We start from the raw sequence: 22,761 nt of genomic DNA, 5'->3' as shown, positions 1-22,761 counted from the left end.
GCCAGCAGAAGTCCAGGGATGTCTCGGCCAAGAGACAGTGGAACAGCACCAACCACAAGTGCACCCAGGGACGCACGCCAGAGCTTGGTAGTCGTTCGGACAGGAGGGGAAACCTCTCAGTATGGGACGCAGGACCGGGACGCTCACACCACCGAGAGAGACAATAGTGAGGGGCACAGGGCAGACATTGAAGATGACTCGCACATCATGGCCACACACTCGGTGGAATCACCTGGAGGTCAGCACGACATGGCCGGCATGGAGCTTGTGCCGGGCCATGAGTGGGAGGAGAACAGACCAGAATTCCTAACGGATGATGACCTTGAGCTTGCGGCACTGCTGTCTCCCACACCATACACCATCGCAGAGACACTCACCTCGGTTGGGCATATAAGTGATGAGGCTCTCGGGTCACAGTCTGGTGCGCACCCCACAGCCGAGCCGGTACAGCAGGTGGAGTTTGGAGCAGCCGAGGGGCTGTTGGAGGGCAGCCCAGGCCCAGCAAACAGCTGCCACCCAGATGGTTCCCGGGTTCCTGGATGTACTTGACCCACCCGGACAATCGATGCATGTGGACACCCAGGGACTGAATAAAGGGATGAGGGCCATCTTCCAGGACCTGCATACGCAGTTGGAGGAGTCAATCCGTGTTCAGGAGCAGGGAGTGGTGCCGCTCATCGCAGCCACCCAGGCTGACACCACACGGGCGGCGTCCGCGGTGGAGTCAATGGGTGAAAGAGTTTCGGCCATGGGTCAGGTTCTGCAAGGCGTTGGGCTTAACGTGCACGCGTCATCCATGGCCCAGGAGAGGGCTGCCCTCTCACAGGTAGCCATGCGCCAGAGCCAACACGACATTGCCGCCGCTCTCCGTGCCCTGGCCGAGTCTCACCATGCCATGGCCCGGTCCCAGCAAGCGATGGCACAGTCCCAGCAGTCACTCGCAGAGAGCATTGACCGCCTGGCGCACATGATGGATGGCGTGGCGCACTCACAGGTTGAGATCGCACAGTCTTTGGCAGGAATGTGGCACTCCCTGGGCTCCGTCTCGGAGAACATTCGGACTGTGGTCGATCCCGCTGCAGGCCTCCAGGACTGGCAGCGCCAGGTGTCGGTGTTGCGACGGGGCATGTCTCCGATTGCATCTCCGTCCCACAGTGAGGCCCGGGGGCCACCGTGCTCCCCGAGGGAGGAGGAGGTTCTGGGGCCCCTCCCGGTAGCTACATCAAGGGACGTCCCGAACACTCGGCCTCCCCCCGTTCCGTCCCTGGCGCATCTGGTGGGCAGCGGGCAGGTCAGGGTGGCACAACGCCATCCAGCACGCACGCCAAGCAGCCTGGCCCATCGAAGCCGGGCCGCCCCAGGAAACGCGTGCCAAAGGGGAGCCATGTCGAAGGGCGTGATTCTCAGCAGTCCGCCTCCACTCCTGCTGTACCATCTGGGAACACACCTAGACGTAGTGGTAGGGCCCGTAAGGCAAAGAAGTTAGGCACGTAAGAAGTTGGCTCGGGTGCAGGGCACAGTTTAGTTGTAGGGGGTAGGGCACCTATGTTAATCACAAAAATAAACTCACTGTTGAATTTGACTTGTAAGACTCTGTGCTGTGTCCGGTGCCAGGGGGCTCGTGAGGGTGACCGAGTGGCATTGTGGTATACGAGCCGTTCAAGGTCTGTTCCGGATGTGCTGACCGTTTCCCCCCTGCCTCCCATAATCTGACACCGTTGGCCTCGGCACACCGATGCCAGCCACCCCACATGGGCATTTGGTGAGATATCCGTCACAAAGGCTCTGACCACCGGAGTGCATGGTTCAGCTATAGCCATGAGTCAGACCTCGGCTGGAGAATCTGAGCACACAGCTCATCGCAGAGCGGGCTGTCATCATTCAATATGGCACTGATCACACCCGCTTACCCAATCATCACTGTTGTGCAATCCCGTAGTGCTACAATGGTAAGGTGATGTGGAATTGGTGCCGTGAACGCGGTGCGAGGTGCGGGGGATGCTGTGTGGTGCCCGTGTGCCGGAGTGACGGTGCAAGTGGCAGTGTTCAGCGAATCCCACCCCCACAGTGCATGAACCATGCGGCCACCAACGCGTCGCGTGCCCGCTGTCCGCGGCAGTGCCGTCGTGCAGCCTCCTGGACATAACTAGCTTCTGTGTCTGTGTCTGTGTCTGTGTCCTGTACCCCTCCCCCCCGCCCTGATGCGCCCCATCATCCTCCTCCTCCGCATCCTCCTCTTCCCCATCCCCCTCGTTTGTGTTTGCTCTGTTGCCGTCGGGTCCTCCCTCCGACTCCTCCACCAGGTCATCTCCCCTCTCCATGGCAATGTTGCTCATCGCACAGCAGACCACAACTATGCGACCGAGCCTGTCGGGCCGGTACTGCAGGGCCCCTCCAGAGCGGTCCAGGCATCTGAATCGCATCTTCAGCAGGCCGAAGCACCGCTCCACCACACCTCTGGTTGCTGCATGGGCCTCGTTGTATAGGCTCTCCGCGTTGGTCTGAGGCCTCCGTATTGGCGTCATCAGCTATGATCTCAATGGATAGCCCTTGTCGCCCAGCAACCAGCCCCTCAGCCGGGGGTGGGGGGGGGGGGGCGCATCCATCGAACATTGCGGGGATGAGTGACTGTGCCAGAATGTAGGCGTCATGCACACTCCCGGGGTACTTTGCACACACGTGCATGATCTTCATGTGGGGGTCGCACACTACCTGAATGTTCATGGTGTATGCGCCCTTTCTGTTCATGAACACTTCCCTGTTGTCTGCAGGCGGGCGCATGGGGACGTGCAATGATACCCTGGACCATCGGTGTTCTGGCCACCTTGGCGAATCCACGTGCCCGTGCTTCCTGCTGTGCTCGGTCCTCGGGGGAATTTTATGTACCTGTCTGCGATGGCGTACAAGGCGTCGGTGACTGCCCTGATGCACCTGTGGACCGATGCCTGTGATATCCCGGAGAGGTCCCTGCTCGGCGCCTGGAAGGAACCGGTTACATAAAAGTTTAGGGCCACCGTCACCTTGACAGAGACTGGTATCGCGTGTCCTCCACCAGTTCTACGTGGTGCGAGGTGCGCCACGAGGTGGCATATATGTGCGAACGTCTCCCTGCTGAACCGTAGTCTCCTTCTGAATGTGATGTCCGGTAGGGCCTCGAACGACATTCTGTCACTGTACACCCTCGGCCTTGCTGGACGCCTGTGGTGCCCTGGCACCATCATCAGTGGATCCTCCTGCTCCTCCTCCTCCTCCTGCTTCCCCTCAAGCACTTCCTCTGCATTCCTCACCGCCAGGGGGTCAATGTTCCCCTTGGCATCCCCCTATACATTCGGGTCCTGAGCGCCTGCGGCCTGCGCGGCGACGACGGGCCACTCCGCGGCCATCCCCTCTGCTGCACCGGCAACCGCTGCATGTGCAGCCACAGTGGGCCGTCTGACTCTACGCTGCCAGATGGCAAACTCCAGAGCTGCGGCTCCAACCACGGCAGTGAACATCGCTGTCTGGTTGGCATACATGGTGACCTGCAGGAGGGTGGTGGGGGGCAGAGAAACGACATGTTACACGGAGGTTCTTCCACACCTCACCAGCCGGGTTGCATGGGATACCTGTGTGCCCTGGTGGGATGGTCGCGTTGCAGATACGCAGCCAGCCTAACACCTGGTCACTGTCAGCGTCCAACGGTCAGTTCACATCGTACTCCTCCCAGTGTGCCAGTCGCCTGTGCCCATCAGCCACACGACAACCTGCGGCCGTGTCCTCGTCACCGTCCTGCCATATCAGGGTGGCTGACATGTTGCATCCGCGGATGGACGATACCATCCACATTCTCCCTCACTCCCCCCCCCACCTGCACACTCTCCCCCCACCTGCACACTCTCCCTCATCCCCCCCACCTGCACCCTCTCCCTCACCCCCCTCCCACCTGCACACTCTCCCTCACCCCCCCTCCCACCTGCACACTCTCCCTCACCCCCCCTCCCACCTGCACACTCTCCCTCACCCCCCTCCCACCTGCACACTCTCCCTCACCCCCCTCCCACCTGCACTCTCCCTCATCCCCCTCCCACCTGCACACTCTCCCTCACCCCCCTCCCACCTGCACACTCTCCCTCACCCCCCCTCCCACCTGCACACTCTCCCTCACCCTCCTCCCACCTGCACTCTCCCTCACCCCCCCACCCGCCTGCACACTCTCCCTCACCCCCTCCCACCTGCACACTCTCCCTCACCCCCCCTCCCACCTGCACACTCTCCCTGTACCCCCCTCCCACCTGCGCACTCTCCCTCACCCCCTTCCCACCTGCACACTCTCCCTCACCCCCCTCCCACCTGCACACTCTCCCTCACCCCCCCCTCCCACCTGCACACTCTCCCTCACCCCCCCTCCCACCTGCACACTCTCCCTCACCCCCCTCCCACCTGCACACTCTCTCTCACCCCCCCTCCCACCTGCACACTCTCCCTCACCCCCCCCTTCCCACCTGCACACTCTCCCTCACCCCCCCCCCCCTCCCACCTGCATACTCGCCCTCATCCCCCCGTTGGCCGCAGCCTTCTCGGGGAAGCCGACCTCCAGGAGCTGCGGGACAGTCCGCTCACATCCTCACTGGTCAGCGTCAGCCTGCACGACTGGCTGCCGACTTTAAATAGCAGGTTCACGCCGTCGGGACTTCGGCCCATCCGGCCCAGAGAATAGCGGGGGTGCCGGAGAATCGCCATTTTGGGTGACTCGGGCAATTCTCCGGGCCTGCGCCGCGCGGAACTCGACGGGCCCGTTCTCGCCGCTTGGGAGAATCGTGGGAGGGCGTCGGACCAGCGTCGCGGGAAAATCTGGCGACCCAGGCGATTCTCCCAACCGGCGCGGGAGCGGAGAATCGCGCCCCATGTTTAAACTAAACCAATCTGAATACAACAGCTATTCTACATGGTAACTAATTGTGAAATAAAGCAGCTCAACAATGGATCTCACAAGGTCTTAGTTAGTCACCGCAAAGCAAGTTACCTGTAAACTCTGTGCCGAGGATTTCACCTTGCCTGGTGTTAAATTGTATTACAGCGTTAGCCACAATTCACCCCCCCCCCCCCCAGTGGCGGCAGTGCCAGCGGGGAGTGCTGAGGGGGCGGGGGGATGTTTTATTTTTACTTTTGCATACCGGGGCGGCTTTTAAAAATGTCATCTCGAGCTTTAAAAACACTAGAGGTTTCTGGTGGGAGGGACCACCCATGTGATGTCATGGGACCCATCCCTTCAACTTTTTTGGACTTAAATCCGGAGCAAGGCGCCAACGGTTTCAAAGGCGCATTTTCCACCTGCTGTTGTACTCTGCCAAAGGAGGGAGGTGACGGGCCCAATCTACGCGCGAGGGCACACAACACTGTCCGGTTCAACTGGGCTCAAGAGAGCCAGGATGCAAGAGCAATGGGGTTTGCGTAAACCTCGTAGTGTTTTCCACAGGTGTAAGGTGCCATCGACGTCACTCATGTGGCACTCAGAGCTCTGGGGAACCGCATAGAATTCCACTCGCTGAATGTTCAGCTGGCCTGAAATCGCACCAATTGCATCCTGCAGGTGTGTGCACAATTCCCAGGGAGTTTAGATGACTCCTCAGCTTCCCTCAGATCCTTGACAACTTTTAAGGTCCGCAGAGGCTGCAGAATTGGCTCTTCAGGGTCAAGCGCACTGAGGAAGTGGTTGATTTCATAGAATTCCTACAGAGGAGAACATTCGGCCGTCAAGTCTGCACCGACCTTCTGGATGGGTACTCTACCTGAACACACTCCCCTGCCCCATCCCCACAACCATGTAACCTAACCTACACATCTTTGGACACTAAGGGGCCATTTAGAATGGCCAGTCCACCTAACCTGTACATTTTTGCAACTCCCACTTTAGTGGAGCAGACCATAGGGATGCTGAAGATGAGATTCCAGTGCCTACGTCAGTCTGGTGGAGCCCACAATCCGCAGAGGATGTCACGTATTGTCAACTTGACTCTGCAACAGGAAGTGGAACTGCCTGAGGAGGAGCTGAAGGAGTGGCACATTTCATCCGATGAGGAGGACATTGAAGGGGACGAGGCTGAGGAGGTCCTTGAGGGAGGAAATTTCAGGCATGATGTCCAGAAAAGGCAGATGAGCTCGGGAAAGGCTCATTGCCTCTAGATTCATAGAGGGTGATGAGCACGTCCAATTTTCTTCACGTGGTTTCTGTGTGCATTGCTCACCTACCTATCTGACTGATGGCAGCACACACACTCTGTGATAAGGCACATGAGGACTTGAGGACACAGCGGTTATCCATCATCCCTACATTGCAGGAGGATGATGACAACTTGCAGTGGGACAGTGCATAGGTCGTCACTGTGCTTGTGTGAGGTCTGACTCCTGTATGGCTGATGAAAGCTCGCTTGCTCTCAATAACTAGGGTCATATCATGGCAATACAGCATGTAAAGCTTAATCTCTCCTGACTTTACGACATCCTCTGTGAGCTGTACTCTTGAGGTTCAGTGTCATCAGGGGCTGAGGCAGATGGGGGGCGGGGGGGGCGGGGGGGTGGCAGCCGCAGCTCAAAGGTGGAGAGTGCACATAATGACAATGGCAGGGAGTCTGCCGCCGGTTGTCAATTGCACCTGATTTGCACTCTACTTACAGGAGGGAAAGTTGTAAAGTCACAAATCTGAGTGAGTTGTTGAGTTGCATTCATATAATCATAGAATCCCTGCAGTGCAGAAGAAGGCCATTTGGCTCATTGAGCCTACACTGGCCCTTTGAAAGAGAATCCTACCTGGGCTCACTCCCCTGCAAATCTGTAACCCCATAACCCATCCTAACCTTTGGACATTAAGGGGCAATTTAGCATGGCCAATCTACCTAAACTGCACATCTTTGTATTGGCCAACCCACCCCCCCCTTCCGCCCCCACCTCCTCCCCGCAATACAATTCAGTCCCCCGCCCTCCCAAACGCAATTAAGCCCCCCAATGTTTTACTGAGTCACCCCCTCCGCATCCCAAACCCCCTCATCCCCGCCCTCCATCCCACCCCCCCAGTACAGGGGTGACCCGACTCCCCCAGCCACCAGAGACTCCCTAATTAAAGAGATCCCCACCAGAGATCCCCCAGAGGAGAGACCCCTGCTTGGACGACCCTAAGAAGAGAGACCCCTGCCTGGGAGCTAGAGAGCAGTCCAGACAGAGGCTGTGAAAAAAAATCATTGCTTTAATACTCACCTGGGCAATACACCTGGCTCAGGCAGAGGAAGCAGTACCTGTCAATTCCTTGTCAGCTGGGTTTAAACCCACTCAGATCTTTGAGAGGCCTAGATTGAGTGAACGTGGAGAGGATTTTTCCACTTGTAGGAGAAACTAGAACCCAAGAGCACAGCCTCAGACTGAAGGGATGATCTTTCAAAACAGAGATGAGGAGGAATTCCTTCAGCCAGAGGGTGGTGAATCTGTGGAACTCTTGCCGCAGAAGGCTGTGGAGGCCAAATCACTGGGTCTTTCCGACAGAAATAGATAGGTTCTTGATTAATAAGGTGATCAGGGGTTATGGGGAGAATCAGGAAATGGGGATGAGAAACATATCAACCATGATTGAATGGTGGAGTAGACTTGATGGGCCGAATGGCCTAATTCTGCTCCAATGTCTTATGGTCATGATCTGCAAGCCTTTCATTCTGCAAGCTTCCAGACAATGTTCTCTCTTCTGCGGGGATTCAAAACAAGGGTCTTCCACCTGGGTGGCTTCCACAGGGGTCTCCTGGTTGGCGCCCAGGCAGGGACTTCTCTTTTGGAGGTCCTTCCACAGGGGTCTCTCTCCTGGGGAGCTTCCAGACTGGGGTCTCTTTTATGGAATTCTCTAGTGGGAGTCTTTAATTAGGGGTCTCTGGTGGGGTCTCTTTAATTAGGAGGTCAGTCGTGGAGAGGCAGTGGGAGATGGGTCTGGTGGGGGAGATCTTGCATTGTGGGGAGCTGAGGGTAGCCCTCCAATGGACTTTGGGGGCAACTCTTAAGAGTTACCCCCTTGGCCCACCATGAGGTCCACCATGTTAGGGCCACATTCACCAGGACCTGACCAATTCTTACATGATTCGCGACCAGAGGACTGGAGAATATGGTTCCCCGCTCATTAAATAGGATGCAAATCGGCCACCAGCAGGGGACCAGAGCATCGGAATAGTATTGCGCCCGGCGCCGGTATGGGAATTCCAGATGCAGCAGAGAATCCAACCCCTTATTTCTAGAAACAACGTGTTCTTTGAAGAGGATTTGAGGAGCTGGTATTAAATGGATGCACCAGGAATCAATGATGGAGCATTATTGTGTTATGGGCCTGGGTTTAGAGAACACCAAAGTGTATCATGGAGTTCACCTGACCCACAACTTTTAATAGATTGTGGTATGGGGAGCACATGGCCCACTCTACAGGTGTGGTACAGCAGAAATGGAAAAGTATTTTTTAAAGCAAAACAAAGTTTATTCTGTGAACTCAAGTTAACTTTTTAAAAACATACAGTGAACATCTTAGCAACCATTAATTCAAATACAATCCCCAACGAATACAACACTAAGTAATCCTTTAAGCTTAAGTAAGACTTAAAACACCTTTTACCAGAAGCACATCAGGTTAAAGTCACTACTGTTATTAGTTTTAAATCACCAGGATTGATTTACAGTCGTTAGATTACAGAGAGAGACTCTAACACACCTTCTGGCTGTGACTGCAGCTATCCAGCTCTGAAAACGAAACTAAAACACACTCTGCAGCAAACAGCCTAAAACAAAAGTAAAAAGCTGACAGACAGCCCAGCTCCACCCACACTCTGACATCACTGATGAACATCCATTTCTTAAAGGTACATTTCTTAAACACCCATTTCTTAAAGGTACTCTCACATGACAATTGGAACGGTAACATCACTCAGTACAGCATTGAAGTGTGAGCCACCATTATGTGCTGTTCAGTAGAATTTGAACCTACAATCTCTGACTTGGGCATCAATGATATTAACTGAGCTGAACTGATGAGACCTGTGTGCACTCTGCACCCTTTGGTTGACTTACTCGCTGACGTTTGTTTCACAGCTCTTCTCACCCCCCGCAGCTATGTTGACCTTGCTGTGTCCTGCTCGTGCCAAATCCATCTGTCTCGGGTGGGGTGTTCAGATTGGCATTCTGCTGTTCTCGATTTCCAGGCCATTTTCAAAGACTGCGATTGTGCAGGACACAGTTGATCACCGCAGTGCACCAGATATTGGGCATAGAGTAGACAGAGCCCCTAGATTAATCTAAGACCCTATTTTTTCCTTCATTCTGTCACCTGTTGACCTTTAGTTTAAATGCAGAGATGAACCTCATGATTGCAGTTGCCTGCCTCTGATTTTTTTTATTTTTTTATTTTAATCTTTATTAGTGTCACAAGTAGGCTTACATTAACACTGCAATGATATTACTGTGAAAATCCCCTAGTCGCCACATTTGGCACCTTTTCAGGAACACTGAGGGAGAATTGAGAATGTCCAATTCATCAAACAAGCACTTCTTTCGGGACTTGTGGGAGGAAACTGGAGCACTTGGCAGAAACCACGCAGATACGGGGAGAACGTGCAGACTCTGCACAGTCAGTGATCCAAGCTGGGAAGTGAACACGGGTCCCTAGCACTGTGATGGAACAGTGCTAACCACTGTGCTGCCTCTTGCTCCTCAAATTAAGCTTTGATTGGGGTACTACAAAGCTGCAATGGGCGGGATTCTCTGTCCCAGCCGCGCCACATTTCTTTTTTTTTCAATAAATTCGTTTTTTCCAATTAAGGGGTGATTTAGAATAGCCAATCAACCTAGCCTGCACATCTTTGGGTTGTGGGGGGTGAGACCCACACAGACATGGGGAGAATGTGCAAACTCCACACGGACAGTGACCCAGAGCCGGGATCGAACCTGGGACCTCGGTGCCATGAGGCAGCAATGCTAACCACTGTGCCACCATGCTACCCGAGCGCCACACTTCTGCCTTACCGCGCCGGCGGGATGCTCCGTTACGCCGGTCAGTCAATGGGGCTTCCCATTGTGGGGCAGCTCCACGCCATTGGGAAACCCAAGGGCACCGGCGAAACGGAGAATTGTGCCAGCAGAGAATCCTGCGCAATGTTCCCTGAGTGAAACCTGCAGAACAGTCTTCAGTCAGAAGTCAGCTGTGTTGAGCACTTTTTAAAATCTGACAAGCGTTTACACAGAGACAAGAGAGAAAGAGAGAGAGCGAGAGAGAGAGGCAGCGGTAATAAAGGATGGTGATCCTTGTCAGAAACCACAGTGCTTATTGCGCCTTTCATTTCTAAGATATCAACAGCAATTTGTACATAATTCCAGAGGAGTGCAGGGAGGCTGGCATGCAAATGGGTGAATGAATTACAATCTGGTTATTGATGCACAGAAAAACAGTCTCACACTATTGGAACATGAAGGGAGTGAAATCCCCTTTAGTTGTGTGGATTGAAAGTTGCTCCAAACAATTATTGAAATCCGGTGATCCATGAAAACCTTTCACTTGTTCGCTCACTTGTTCTGTTGCCAAACAGAACATTCATTACTTTGCTTGTTTAAGAATGGGCAGCAAGCTGATTTGTCTAAATGTGCTTGTGGTTCATTGGGATGAACAAGAGCCAAGAATTTCAATGAGTCACTGAACCACAGTAAGTATTCTCCTTTGTGCATTATCGCCTCACCACATGCTGTTAAAGCATTGTGTATGCATAAAAGACACGATACACAACGGCAAAAGAGGTGATGGAGGGTGATGGAGGATCAGTGGGCTCTTAAAGCCCATTGGCAACAATATAAATTGAAGTCGGTCATGGACAGGATGGCAAGTGAACTGAAAGCCTTATACCCTTTCCCAGACAGCCTATAATAACATGGTTTCGGAAGAGGAAGATGCGTATGTTTCTTAGCAATCCCCATCCCCATGGATTGAGTGGTTAATTTAAAGAACAGCAGCAAGCTTTCATGCGTTTAAATAAAGGCGATTGTTTGCTAATGCATCGAATTCAAAAGTCTAAATGCTCCGCTAATCACTCAGCACTTACACACAAATCCTCCCCACACACACCCAATACCAATCCAAACCCACACACACAAACAACCCCGCCCACAGACATACCCACACATGCCCAAACACACCCAAACACACACACATAGACCCCCCACACACATACAGACACCCCTCCTGCACACACACCTACATATGCACAAACACACCCATACACCCCCCACATATACACAAACACCCACACATACCCATACACAAATATGCCACACACACTTACCCAAACATACAACCACTCACACATGCACCAACCCACACACACACACCCAACTCCCACACAGACACATACTCCCACTCACACACACACAACCACATGTACACCCAACTACATCCACACACACTTTTTTTCCAAGGGTGGAAGAGTGAATTATCTAGGGGACATAGGTTTACGGTGTGAGTGGCAAAGTTTAGAGGAGTTGTGCGAGGGAAGCTTTTTACACAGGGGGTAGTGGGTGCCTGGAACTCGCTGCCGGAGGAGGTGGTGGAAGCAGGTACGATAGTGACGTTTAAGAGACTTCTTGATAAATACATGAATAGGATGGGAATAGAGGGATATGCGTCCTGGAACTGCAGAAGGTTTTAGGTTAGACAGGCAGCATGGTCGGCGCAGGCTTGGAGTATTTCCACTGTGTTAGCCGGCAGTGAACAAAGTTAAATGCACTGACCTGGATCTCTCAGCCTCAGGTGGGGTCAGGTTTATATTACAAGGCGGATAAAATGTGTTGAAGCACCGTGACATTGTGTTATGCACTGGTTTTTGGAGTATTGATAGGTTCAGCTGTTATTCTGGGGTCAATCCAGGGTAACCCTCAATCTTGCACCAACCAGTTCCTCTGCAACCCACTGGAACGAGGCACTTCATTGGCAGTTCCGATTCTTGAATCTACATCAACAAGCAGCTGGTGGGAGGAGGAAGGTCAACATCGCCCAGGGCGGACTCTTGCCCAACATCCTGTGCTACCTGCCAAGAAAACCAGGCACCTCAGCATGGTTTATGCCTGGAGGGCGGGTGCGAAGTGAGAAAAACAAATCAAGGAAATACAAAACACATTTAACCCTTCGACAGCCAGCACAATCAAGGCAGTGACAATCTTGCAGGGTTAAAAATCCTCACCTTGTTAAGAAGGAATAGAGTTTCCTGCCACTTAGATTCAATTAATTTGAATCTGGAAATAAAATGGCAATAAAGGATTGATGTTATGAGACATCTAGCGTACTAATAGCCAAATAATTCTCTCTGTCTTTCCAGAAGGTAATTATTTTTTTTCACAAAGATGTAATTTAGAGAGCGACATATTAGATTTTTGTTTTCATTGGATCGATGCACTTCTCTGTGTCAGTTTGGTTTAACAATCTAACAGAATTAAGGTATAAAACCATAAATGGTTATGAAGAGGTTTTAGCACAGTTAAAGCAAAGGATTCACCTGGTGACTCTGTGGGGACATATTCACTCCCAATCTGTGCTGATTAGCTGATCTCAGCCAGAAGAGTAATAGTTCAGAGCCCGACTGATGTTCAATGCAAGAGTACGTCAAAACCGCAACGTCACCTTACAACCTGGTTCTTTTGGGTGTATATTTGTAATTTGGTATACTGTGAGAAAAATATGTCAACCAGGGAGGAATAGTTCAGTTGTTCTGCGCACAATTAATAAAGAATATTTGTTAACTTAAAGGGAAAAAAACACACTACAAGAAGGACTATAATCCACTGATGGTTATACACAGTATTACTAAGGGGATAAAGGGAGGAAGGGATAAACCAGGAAACTACAGGTCAGTCAGTCTGCCCTCAGTGGTGGGCAAACTATTGGAAGCAATTCTGAGAGACCGAATCAATCTGCATTTGGAGAGGCAGGGATTAATCAGGAACAGTCAGCATGATTTTGTTCAGGGGAGGCCATGCCTGACTAATGTTGCTATCTTTATTTACAAACCACAAGCAGTGAGTATGTTTCTTGTATTGACCAAATGACCACACAACCAGTATGTTAGTTCAAAAGACAGTTTATTATTAAACACAAGACTTATCTCTATGTGCAATGATACACGCGGCTACGCATTAAACTACACCTATCAACTAAGATGACCTTTACTGAACTTCTGGATGACCGGCTCTATGCAGGTAGATAAGGCCTTTATCTGAGTCCCTACGTGTGTCTGCTGGAAATCGTCAGGTTCGTCTCGGTTGCGGCTCGTCTCTCTCAGGTAGCAATCGCGGATCTTGAATTTGGCTGATCGTTATGCTGCGATTAGTTTGGGCACAGGCCGGTCCCAAAAGAGATCGATCCCTAGTGCACAGGGCCACTTATCCTTCTTCTCTTTTGCACCCTTTTGGGCAGGGTTAACTCAGGACCCAATGGATCGATAGGGTCTCGATCACTCTAATCGATACTGGCCAATTAGGGGCGGGTCCCTCGATGGCTGGGTGGGTCCTGTTACCATTGTCCCAAGTACGTGGGCCTCTCCAAATAAGGGGAGGTGGCACTGGCGAGTGTGCTACTGTTGCTATTCCTTAATTTGAGTCTATTGTCCTGGGGAAATAGGTGATTGACCTTTAACAGGTGCAAGTTTCAGTTCAGTCTGGTTTTCCTTTGCACAATACACAGGGGTTGTGTACTGTCTGTGTCCTAACTTGACCACAATTCCCTTTATCCTTTGCAGGTGGCCATTTTAGATGGCCACACTAACTTGATTGAATTTTTCGAAGAGGTGACCAGGCATGTAGATGAGGGCAATGCATTTGACGAAGTCTACCTCGGCTTCAGCAAGGCTTTTGCTAAGGTCCCACATAGGAAACTGTCAGCGAAGGTTAGAGCCTATGGGATCCAAGGACATATGGAAATTTGGATCCAAAATTGGCTGAGTGGCAGGAAGCAGAGGGTGATGGTCGAGGGGTGTTTTTCTGACTGGAAGCCTGTGTCCAGGTTAGTGTTGGGGCCCTTGCTGTTTGTGGTTTATATAAATGATTTAGATATTAATGTAGGAGGGTTGAACAGTAAGTTTGCGGATGATACGAAAATTGGTGGGTTGGTAAATAGTGAGGAGAATAGCCTCCGATTACTGGAGGATATAGACAGGCTGGTCAGATGGGCTGATCAATGGCAAATGGAATTCAATCCAGATAAGTGTGAGGTGATGCATTTCGGCAGGACAAACAAGGCAATGGAATAGATGATAAACAGCAGGATCCTGGGAAGCACCGAGGATCAGAGGGATCTTGGTGTGCATGTACACGGGTCCCTTAAGGTAGCAGAGCAGGTGGATACAGTGGTTAAGAAGGCCAATGGTATACTTGCCTTTATTAGCCATGGCAAAGAGTTTAAGAGCTGGGAGGTTATGTTGGAACTGTACAAAATGTTGGTTAGCCGCAGCTGGAGTATTGTGTGCAGTTCTGGAATCCACATTATGAGAGGATGCGATAGCTCTGGAAAGGGTGCTGAGGAGATTAACCATGATGTTGCCTGGGACGGAGAGTTTTAGTTATGAAGAGAGATTGGATAGACTGGGATTGTTTTCCCAAAGGAAACTGAGGGGGAAAATGATTGAGATGTATAAAATTATGAGGGGCATGGATAGAGTAGACAGGTAGAGACTATTTCCCTTGGTGGAGGGATCAATGACCAGTGGTCATAGAATTAAGGTGAGGGGCAGGAGATTTAGAGATTATGTGAGGAAAAATGTTTTTACCCAGAGGATGGTGGGAGTTTGGAACTCCCTGCTTGAAAGGGTGGTGGAGACATGATATTTAAGAAGTATTTAGATGTGCACTTGCGATCCCAGGGCTACAAAGCTATGGGCCAAGTGCTGGAAAATAGGATTAGAATAAATCAGATGGTTGTTTTTGACTGGCATAGACGCGATGGGCCAAAGGGCCTTTTCCACACTGTATGACTCTATGACTCTGAGTCTACAGGAAATTACCCCTTGACTACACCTACCTATGCTTCCTGAACTCTGAGAAGTCCCTTTGTTCCCAAATAACATCCAATTATATATAACTCTGTGAGCTAAATCCAACAAATAATTACAACATACAGGTGATGTGGCCACATTTTGGAACACCATCTTCAGATTCAGCTAAGGCAAAATCTGCTTGGTTCGAGATTTGATCTTAATCGGCTGCCCATTCAGCAATACCTGTTTTCGGGCGCCTGATTCTGCAGCTGGGTGTGGCTGATGGTAGCTGTGTCTGTTTTTATTTTAAATTTAGAGTACCCAATTCTTTTTTACAATTCAGGGGCAATTTAGCGTGGCCAGTTCACCTAATCTACATATCTTTGGGTGGTGGGGGTGAAACCCATGGGGAGAATGTGCAATCTCCACACAGACAGTGACCTGGGGCCGGGATCGAACCCGTTCCTCAGCACCGTAGGCAGCAGTGCACACCACTGCGCCACCATGCCGCCCCAGTAGCTGTGGCTGTGTTTGTCTCTGCCTCCCTCTTCCCCCAGTCACTGTGCTACGGATATGCCACTTCTCCATTTGGTGTTATCCACCCTGTAAAATTGTTTTTTTTTTGCATATACGTGTCAATTTCCTTATCTCTCCACTTTAAGGTTACCTTTTCTATACCCCCTTTCCTCTCGTCGCCCATTTGCTTTTCTCACTGATATGCTAATTTGCATCTCACCGTCTCTCCAGACATCCCCCGGTTCATAATCTTTTATCTTAATTTCATTTTTAAAATCTTAATTTTCCCCAATTCTTAACAGAGGCTTGCGACTGACCTTGGGATGTTGTTTATGAACTCTTTAATTGGGACATTCTGAATTCTCCCTGTGTACCCGAACAGGCGCTGGAATGTGGCGACTAGGGGCTTTTCACAGTAATTTCATTGCAGTGTTAATATAAGCCTACTTGTGACAATAAAGATTCTTATTAAAAAGAAAGAGATCTCTTGACACTGCTTAATAGAAATGATCTCACTCCTTTTAGAAATTCTGGCTGTAAGTCTTCCAAAGCTGTTTCAGCAGGCTTGTTTCAGTCCCCCCTTGTCCTCAGACAAGTCTGCATTGCTTTAAATACTGCTAATCTCTTTTAACTAATTTACAGTGAGGTTAAACTGCCTAATTTGTGGACACTTCATTTAGCTCAGAACTGCTAATGCTTTCTCAAAAATGTCTTGTGACTTAACTCCATCCAGCAATGACATAATTTCACGAAGCCGAAAATAATTAACTCCCCTTAAACAAAACAACATGGCATTAGCCCAAGCTTTTTACAATGGTTAATTGCATCCACTTGGTACCGAAGAGCATGGCTTCTCTTTTCCAAAAGACAAAACCTGGGAACACAGTGTTCTGGCAAGCTGGCTGTTTTAACTAAGTCTCCTGTTTAACGACACATTCCGATCCTGGGTTCATGGACCAAAAATAATAAAAATTTTAAAATGGGAACAAAGGAAATAACAGGAATGACTCTTACAAGTGGACTTGAATGTTAATCGCTCGGGAGTCTCGCTCGCGAACTACCCCACGGGTAGGGGGCCATTGACAGAGGTCCCCGCAGCGATTCTCTGATGAAAACTGGCTGAGTTCCCGACGGTGTGGTTCTAACCACCTATCGGCCATCGGGAACGGCCGGTGGCGGCTGCGGACTCAGTCCATGATGGGGGGCGGGGGGATCCTTCACCAAGGGGGGCGTCACAGATGGCCAGGCAAGCGATCGGGCTCACGCTGTCTCGGGGGGACCTACTTCATTCATCATGGTCCGCCATGTGAGTCTGCCATGTCACACGGGGCGGCCGCCACAAGCCGCCGCCGTGCACATGCAGAGACTCCCGACCGGAAGTGCAGGGCCCCATATGTACAGCCAGAGCTGCGAGAAGCACTCCGGAGCCCTGCTAGCCTCCTGCAGGTAGGAGAATCATTCTGGACTTTCGCTACGAAAGTCCAGAGCGAAGCACCCACATTTTGATGCCGTCATGGGGACATAGACCCATTTGTGGAGAATCCAGCCCCTGCTCTATTGTTCTGAAAGCAGTAAGCACCTGGCACATCCTTTGCTGTGAACCCAAAAACAATCTTGAAGCTGCAGAGAAGATAGACAACCTTGCCAGAGAAAACCATCCCAAGCCTAGAAGGAAGAAGTACCAAAAGCAAAGACATAAACTGGAAGTCATCCCAGTGCATCACAGATCTTACCCTTTAATTTTATTAATGTTTTCTTTCCCTCACAAACACCCTTTCACCTCTGTTGTTTGTCTCTGTGTGTGTTTAGAAAGTGGGAGTAGTCAGGAAGGGGGGAGGGGAGGTGTTGGGAGAAGGGTAATAGGGCAATAGTCATTTGCATTTTCTTTCCATTTAATTATAATACTATACATAATAAAAGTTTATTTGTGATTTAAAGTTACAAACCTGGTGACTGTAGTTTATTGGGCTCAACAAAGACCTTGGGTATTTTAAATAAAATCTAATTTCACCTGTGTTATGAATCTGGGTCAAGTGGGGCTGGAATTGACATTGCATTGCCCCAGGGTATCGTGACAACAGAACTCTGAAGTATGTTTGATTCCAACAAGGACATCCTGCTAAAAGAACAGTGAGATTTCATTGAAGAAATAGTTAACACTTGGATAACCACAGGAAGGTAATTGTAATCGTTTTCAAAATGAAATGCGTTTTTGTACTTCACATTTACAAGTTTCTCTTTTAAATTAGGTTTGGATGCCTCTGTGCATTACCTTGATCCCAGGTCTGTGGAAGCTACACCACCATATGGCAGTGGTGGTTAGTATTATTATTTTCACACTAAACATCATTAAAGGAGAAATTCTAGCCCCTTCCTTATCAGAGCTAATGATTTCATCTTTGCTTTTAGGGAGCTGTTACACGTGGGGGAGAGGAGCATTCAGGACCTTCCAAGATGATTTCTTTTATTTCACCTCCAGGTGCAACTTCATACTGAGCCGACAGTGCAAAGGCCCAGCAGAGGATTTCAACATACAGATCCGCAGGGGGTCCAATGGCAATCTGCAACATATTCACATGCTCATTGAAGGTGTCTCCATTATCACAGAGAATGGAACAGTTAGAGTTAAAGATGAGATGTAAGCTAACCTCAGACGACCTATTGTAGGTTTGATTACAAAACTTCCATTTCAAATTCCCTATTCTTCAATGTATCTTTATAAAGATTGAATATGACAGCCTTCAAAATTATTATCTCTTGGAAGTCGATACCTGGAGGACAGAGCTCCTCAAATATCAGGAGAACCTTTATTACACATAGCCAAACCCATAGAAAAAAACCAAGCACATAAAACATTTCGCACATACAACTGGTTTCATGTATATCCCTGTTTATAGAAGAGAATGATTTTTATTTATTTAACTAGATCAGACTTTCTTTTAGCTCCTAATAATTGATTGATTCCACTCACTTGTTTTGTTAAATAAAACTGTTTATAGAAGAGAGCGATTTATTTTTTTAACTAGGACAGACTTTCTTTCAGCTCCTAATAACTGATTGATTCCACTCACTTGTTTTGTAGAATAAAACTGCCGTATGATGATAAAATCATTACTATCCAGAAATATGGAGTTTACACACGCATTACAAACAGGAAACATTCAATATCGCTGATCTGGAATCACCATGATTCATTGTCGGTAAGATTACGATAAGAGCCTTATATGCATTTTTAGTGTGGTTTATATTGACACTTCAATTTGACATATGTCTACCTTCCTACTTCTGAAGCACTATTCCTTGTGCAATTCTATAGCTGCTCCCTCGAATAGCTCAATCGAATATGAACAACATTCAGCAATATTCAGCAGGTTCCTTGAGGACAGAGAGTCTAAAATTAACTCTCACCCAAAATTACATGTCTGACAATGCGGCAGAAATTTAGCAACAGTGGAGGAGTTAAATGAAGTGGCGCTGAGGTAGAGCTGACTGTCGTCAGTGTACATGTGGAAACTGACAGTGTTTTCAGATAATGCCACCGAGGGGAATCATGTCAGTGAGAAATAGGAGGGGCCAAGAATAGAATCTTGGGGGATACAGAGACAATTGATGAGCAGGATTTTCTTGATACTAGAGACAATTGATGAGCAGGATTTTATTGATTCCAGAGAGAATTGATGAGCAGGATTTTCTTGATACCAAAGACAGTTGATGAGCAGGATTTTCTTGATAAAATCCACTCTCTAAAAGTTTTGACCTAAGTAAAGAGTGTCATGAGTAATGGGAATCAACCCTTGTCTCAGCATCATGTTGGGTGAGTTCAGGGAAAAGACTGCAATACCTCAGATGCAGGATAAATGAGTTCCTGAACTCATGATGGGACTCACTGATTATTCTAATGCAGTGGAATAGATTTTAATATATGTTGAATTAAAGTTAGATCACTTTAATAGGGGAACGTTCTTTCTAGTATTATTATTCATTTATATATATTTTTTAAAAACATAACAAACAAGCAATGTGCCTGAAATGAATTTCCGTCTGGACAACAAAATGGGATTGAACTGAATTGAAAACTCTGTTAGGGCTACTTTATTGTCCATACATAAATTCATTTCAGACTGTGATTGAATAGATTAGAGTGGAGCCAAACGAACACTGTTGCACCCCGCTGCAGAACATTGGGGAGTTGGTGGAGGAGATGATGGAAGCCATGTCAAAGGGTGCAAACAGGCCAACAAGGACAAGAAAAGTTTAGGAGAGGAACTAGAGAAAGATGCACACCCAGTACAAAGGCAGGGGAGAGCTTTAGAAGATGTTTGGGCACTTTACTTGTGAAAGGGATGCAAGTGGCAGAGGCAACTGCTGCGATTGTCACAATCTTACTAACAAAGAGGTTCATGAGTTCCTTACACCTGTTGTTGGAGGTGAGGACAGATGAGTCAGGGAAGATGGGTTTAGCAAGATGGTTTGCAGTCTAGAAATTAATCCAGAGCTTCATATCTGCATTCCAGGATGATTCTGGAATAGTGAACAGGACCTTTGATCTTCTAGATGTTCCAACCTGATGAGTGGCAAAGCCAGATGAACATCATGGGCGGGATTCTCCGCCGGCATGATTCTCTGTTTTGCTGGCACCCGGGGGTTTCCCGACGGCGTAACGGAGAATCCCGCCGGCGGGTCGGGGCAGAAATATGGCACGGCGGGGCGGAGAATCATAGGCTGGATTCTCCGAGCCTCCACGCCAAAATCACATTGGGCGCGGGGGCGGAGAATGGTGCGCTAAACCGGAAATTGGGACCGGCGCCACTCCCGCGATTCTCCGGTCCCTGGAGAATCGCCGTGAATCGTGTGCGCGCGGTCTACACGACGCGGGTAGGGGGTCATTGACAGACCCACCCCCCGCGTATTTCACCGTGTGCAGCTGGCCGAGTTCCTGACAGCGTGGTTCTAACTACCTTTCGGCCTTCGGGTGCCATGGTCCGCGGCCGCCCTGGTGTGGGCTGGCGGAACCTTCACCGGGGGGGGGGGGGCCTCACGGAGGGCCAGGCTAGCGATCGGGGGCCAGCGATCCACGGGCAATCTCAGCGGGGCCTATATTTTTGGGATCAGTCCGTGGTGTGAGTCCGCCATGTCGCGCGACGCGGCCGCCGTGTGCATGTGCGGACTCCCAACCGGATGTACAGGGCCCCGTATCCGCAACCGGAGCTGCGAGGAGCACTCCCGGGCCCTACTAGCACCCTTCAAGTAGGAGAATCACTCTGGACTTTCTTCAGGAATGTCCGGAGTGAAACGTCCGCATTTTAACGCAGGAGTGGGGACATAGCCCCATTATAGGAGAATCCCGCCCCGGATTTTCTTTCAAGTCTACATCTTGAGACTTACGGGAGTGGAGATGAATACTGTATTGGGAAAATGGCCAGGGTGAGAGATAGTGATGGTTTATTGGGACGAGGACATCAAAGTTGGCGGTGAGGCTGCAGCTGAGTAAATCAGGTCTTTTTGGAGAAATACATTTAATTTCTCTATTTGCTGTTCACATGTATTTCTTAAATGTGGACCATTTTTCTTCATATATTTGTGCCCTGTCTTGAAGTGAGCCCAAATAGTGAATTGAGAGAAACAACTACGTTTAAAGTGTGAATATTTGGAATGGAATTTATCTCAAATCTGGGGTAACTTGTCTTGCGTGAGACTCATTCTCTGAGCATGATCTGAAGAGCTACCTCAGAACAAATGTGCACAATGCTGTATGCTGAAAGTACTTCACTTGTCCCTTTATCGAGAATTTGTTTTCTTCTTTAACGATCTGCTTGTGGAAAGTTCTGACAAGCAGAAACAAAATGCTATTTGACCCCATTCTAGCCACTTTAGAACTGTTTACCTGAACATTAGGAGATTCCATTTGTTCGTCATTAATGCTGCATGTGATTAAATAAATGACAAGATGATCTTCAACAGTATCTCAGGGTTCCTGTTATTGTGGTAACTGGATTTAGATCTGATATGAGCTGACACAGCTACCAATTGCCAGAATGTTTTACGAGTGAAGGTAATTTGTTTCAGTAACTCCAAAGTTTATCATGTCGGTAAACTGCGTTACTGCAGTAGCAGGGAGTATACTTACTGGCATATATAATTCCGCATTTATTTATCACTTAGAATGAGGGACAATTGCACTGGCTTTAAATTAATGTTTAAAATTTTATCCAAATAAAATAAAATCTTGCATTTTTTCATCACCCATTATCTTGTGACATCTCAAAGCATTTTGCTGTCAATTAGGTACTTTTGAAGTGTTGTCACTTGGTTAAAATGTTGGAACTGCAGCAGCTGAGATTCCACAAACAGCAATGAGATGTCGACTGGATGTGTCGATTGTTAGGACTTCAATGAGAGATAAATATTGACCAGGGTCGAACCATAGAAACCATAGAACCACAGAAAGGTTACAGTGCAGAAAGAAGCCAATTAGCCCATCCAGTCTGCACTGGTCAAAAGAGAGAAAGCAGAAATTAGCAGCTCATTTTAATCCCGTTTTCCAGCACCTGATTGGTAGCCTTGCAGGATAAAGCACGTCAGATGCAGATCTAGGTACATTTTGAAGAGTTGATCGAATAGTGGGATATTGGGGAAATCTCCCCATTCATCTTCAAAATAACGCCACGGGGTCTTCCCTAGAGGGCAGATAGTCTCTTGGTCTAACATCTTGTCCAAAAGACAGTACCCCAACAATGCAGCACTCCCTCAGCACTGTGCTGGAGCTTCAGCTTTCACTCAAGTCTCGGAGTGGGGCTTGAATTCAATTCTTCTGGTTCAGAGGCGAATTGCTACCAACTGAGCAAATGCAGATCTATTCGGATTGCGCTATGGTGATGTTACTTCATCACTGACTCTAACACCACACAGTTCTTTCAATTCAAGTCCAAACAATTGGCCTATAATATACAAGTTAGAAATGGTCGTTCATAAAAATATTTGTGAAACAAATTCAGTTACCAAAATGTGTGCATTCCCATGAGGCAGCTGGAATTTCTTATCTTTTTTTCACAGATAACTCTTGATATTAAATACAAGAATCAAACCTGTGGCCTTTGTGGGGGTTTTCAAGAAGGAACTGGAATCAATACTGGTAACTGAAACCATCTCGACGTAAAGGAGATAAAATAAATTTTAGCTTTGTACTTGCAGATTTTCTAAGATGTTATTCACAGCTAGAGGGGATAAGATGTTTTAAAGGACA

At 48.9% G+C, this 22,761-nt stretch overlaps 1 protein-coding gene across 3 annotated transcripts in view; it reads left to right on the top strand.

Annotated features, from left to right (window-relative positions):
• The window catches only part of LOC140388050 (mucin-2-like), a 123,347-nt gene that overhangs the window by 4,978 nt on the left and 95,608 nt on the right, over positions 1-22,761 (top strand). For all 3 annotated transcript variants that reach the window (XM_072471645.1, XM_072471646.1, XM_072471644.1), the window contains exons 2-5: positions 17,768-17,836; positions 17,928-18,156; positions 18,601-18,718; positions 22,572-22,650. In XM_072471645.1, the coding sequence (XP_072327746.1) occupies positions 17,768-17,836; positions 17,928-18,156; positions 18,601-18,718; positions 22,572-22,650 (495 nt within the window). The remainder of the gene's footprint in view (positions 1-17,767; positions 17,837-17,927; positions 18,157-18,600; positions 18,719-22,571; positions 22,651-22,761) is intronic.

Source organism: Scyliorhinus torazame, chromosome 13 (assembly GCF_047496885.1).
Source record: "Scyliorhinus torazame isolate Kashiwa2021f chromosome 13, sScyTor2.1, whole genome shotgun sequence".
Classification (NCBI taxonomy): domain Eukaryota; kingdom Metazoa; phylum Chordata; class Chondrichthyes; order Carcharhiniformes; family Scyliorhinidae; genus Scyliorhinus; species Scyliorhinus torazame.
The sequence above is the reverse complement of the archived record's forward strand: the minus strand, read 5'-3'. Positions and strand labels throughout refer to the sequence as shown.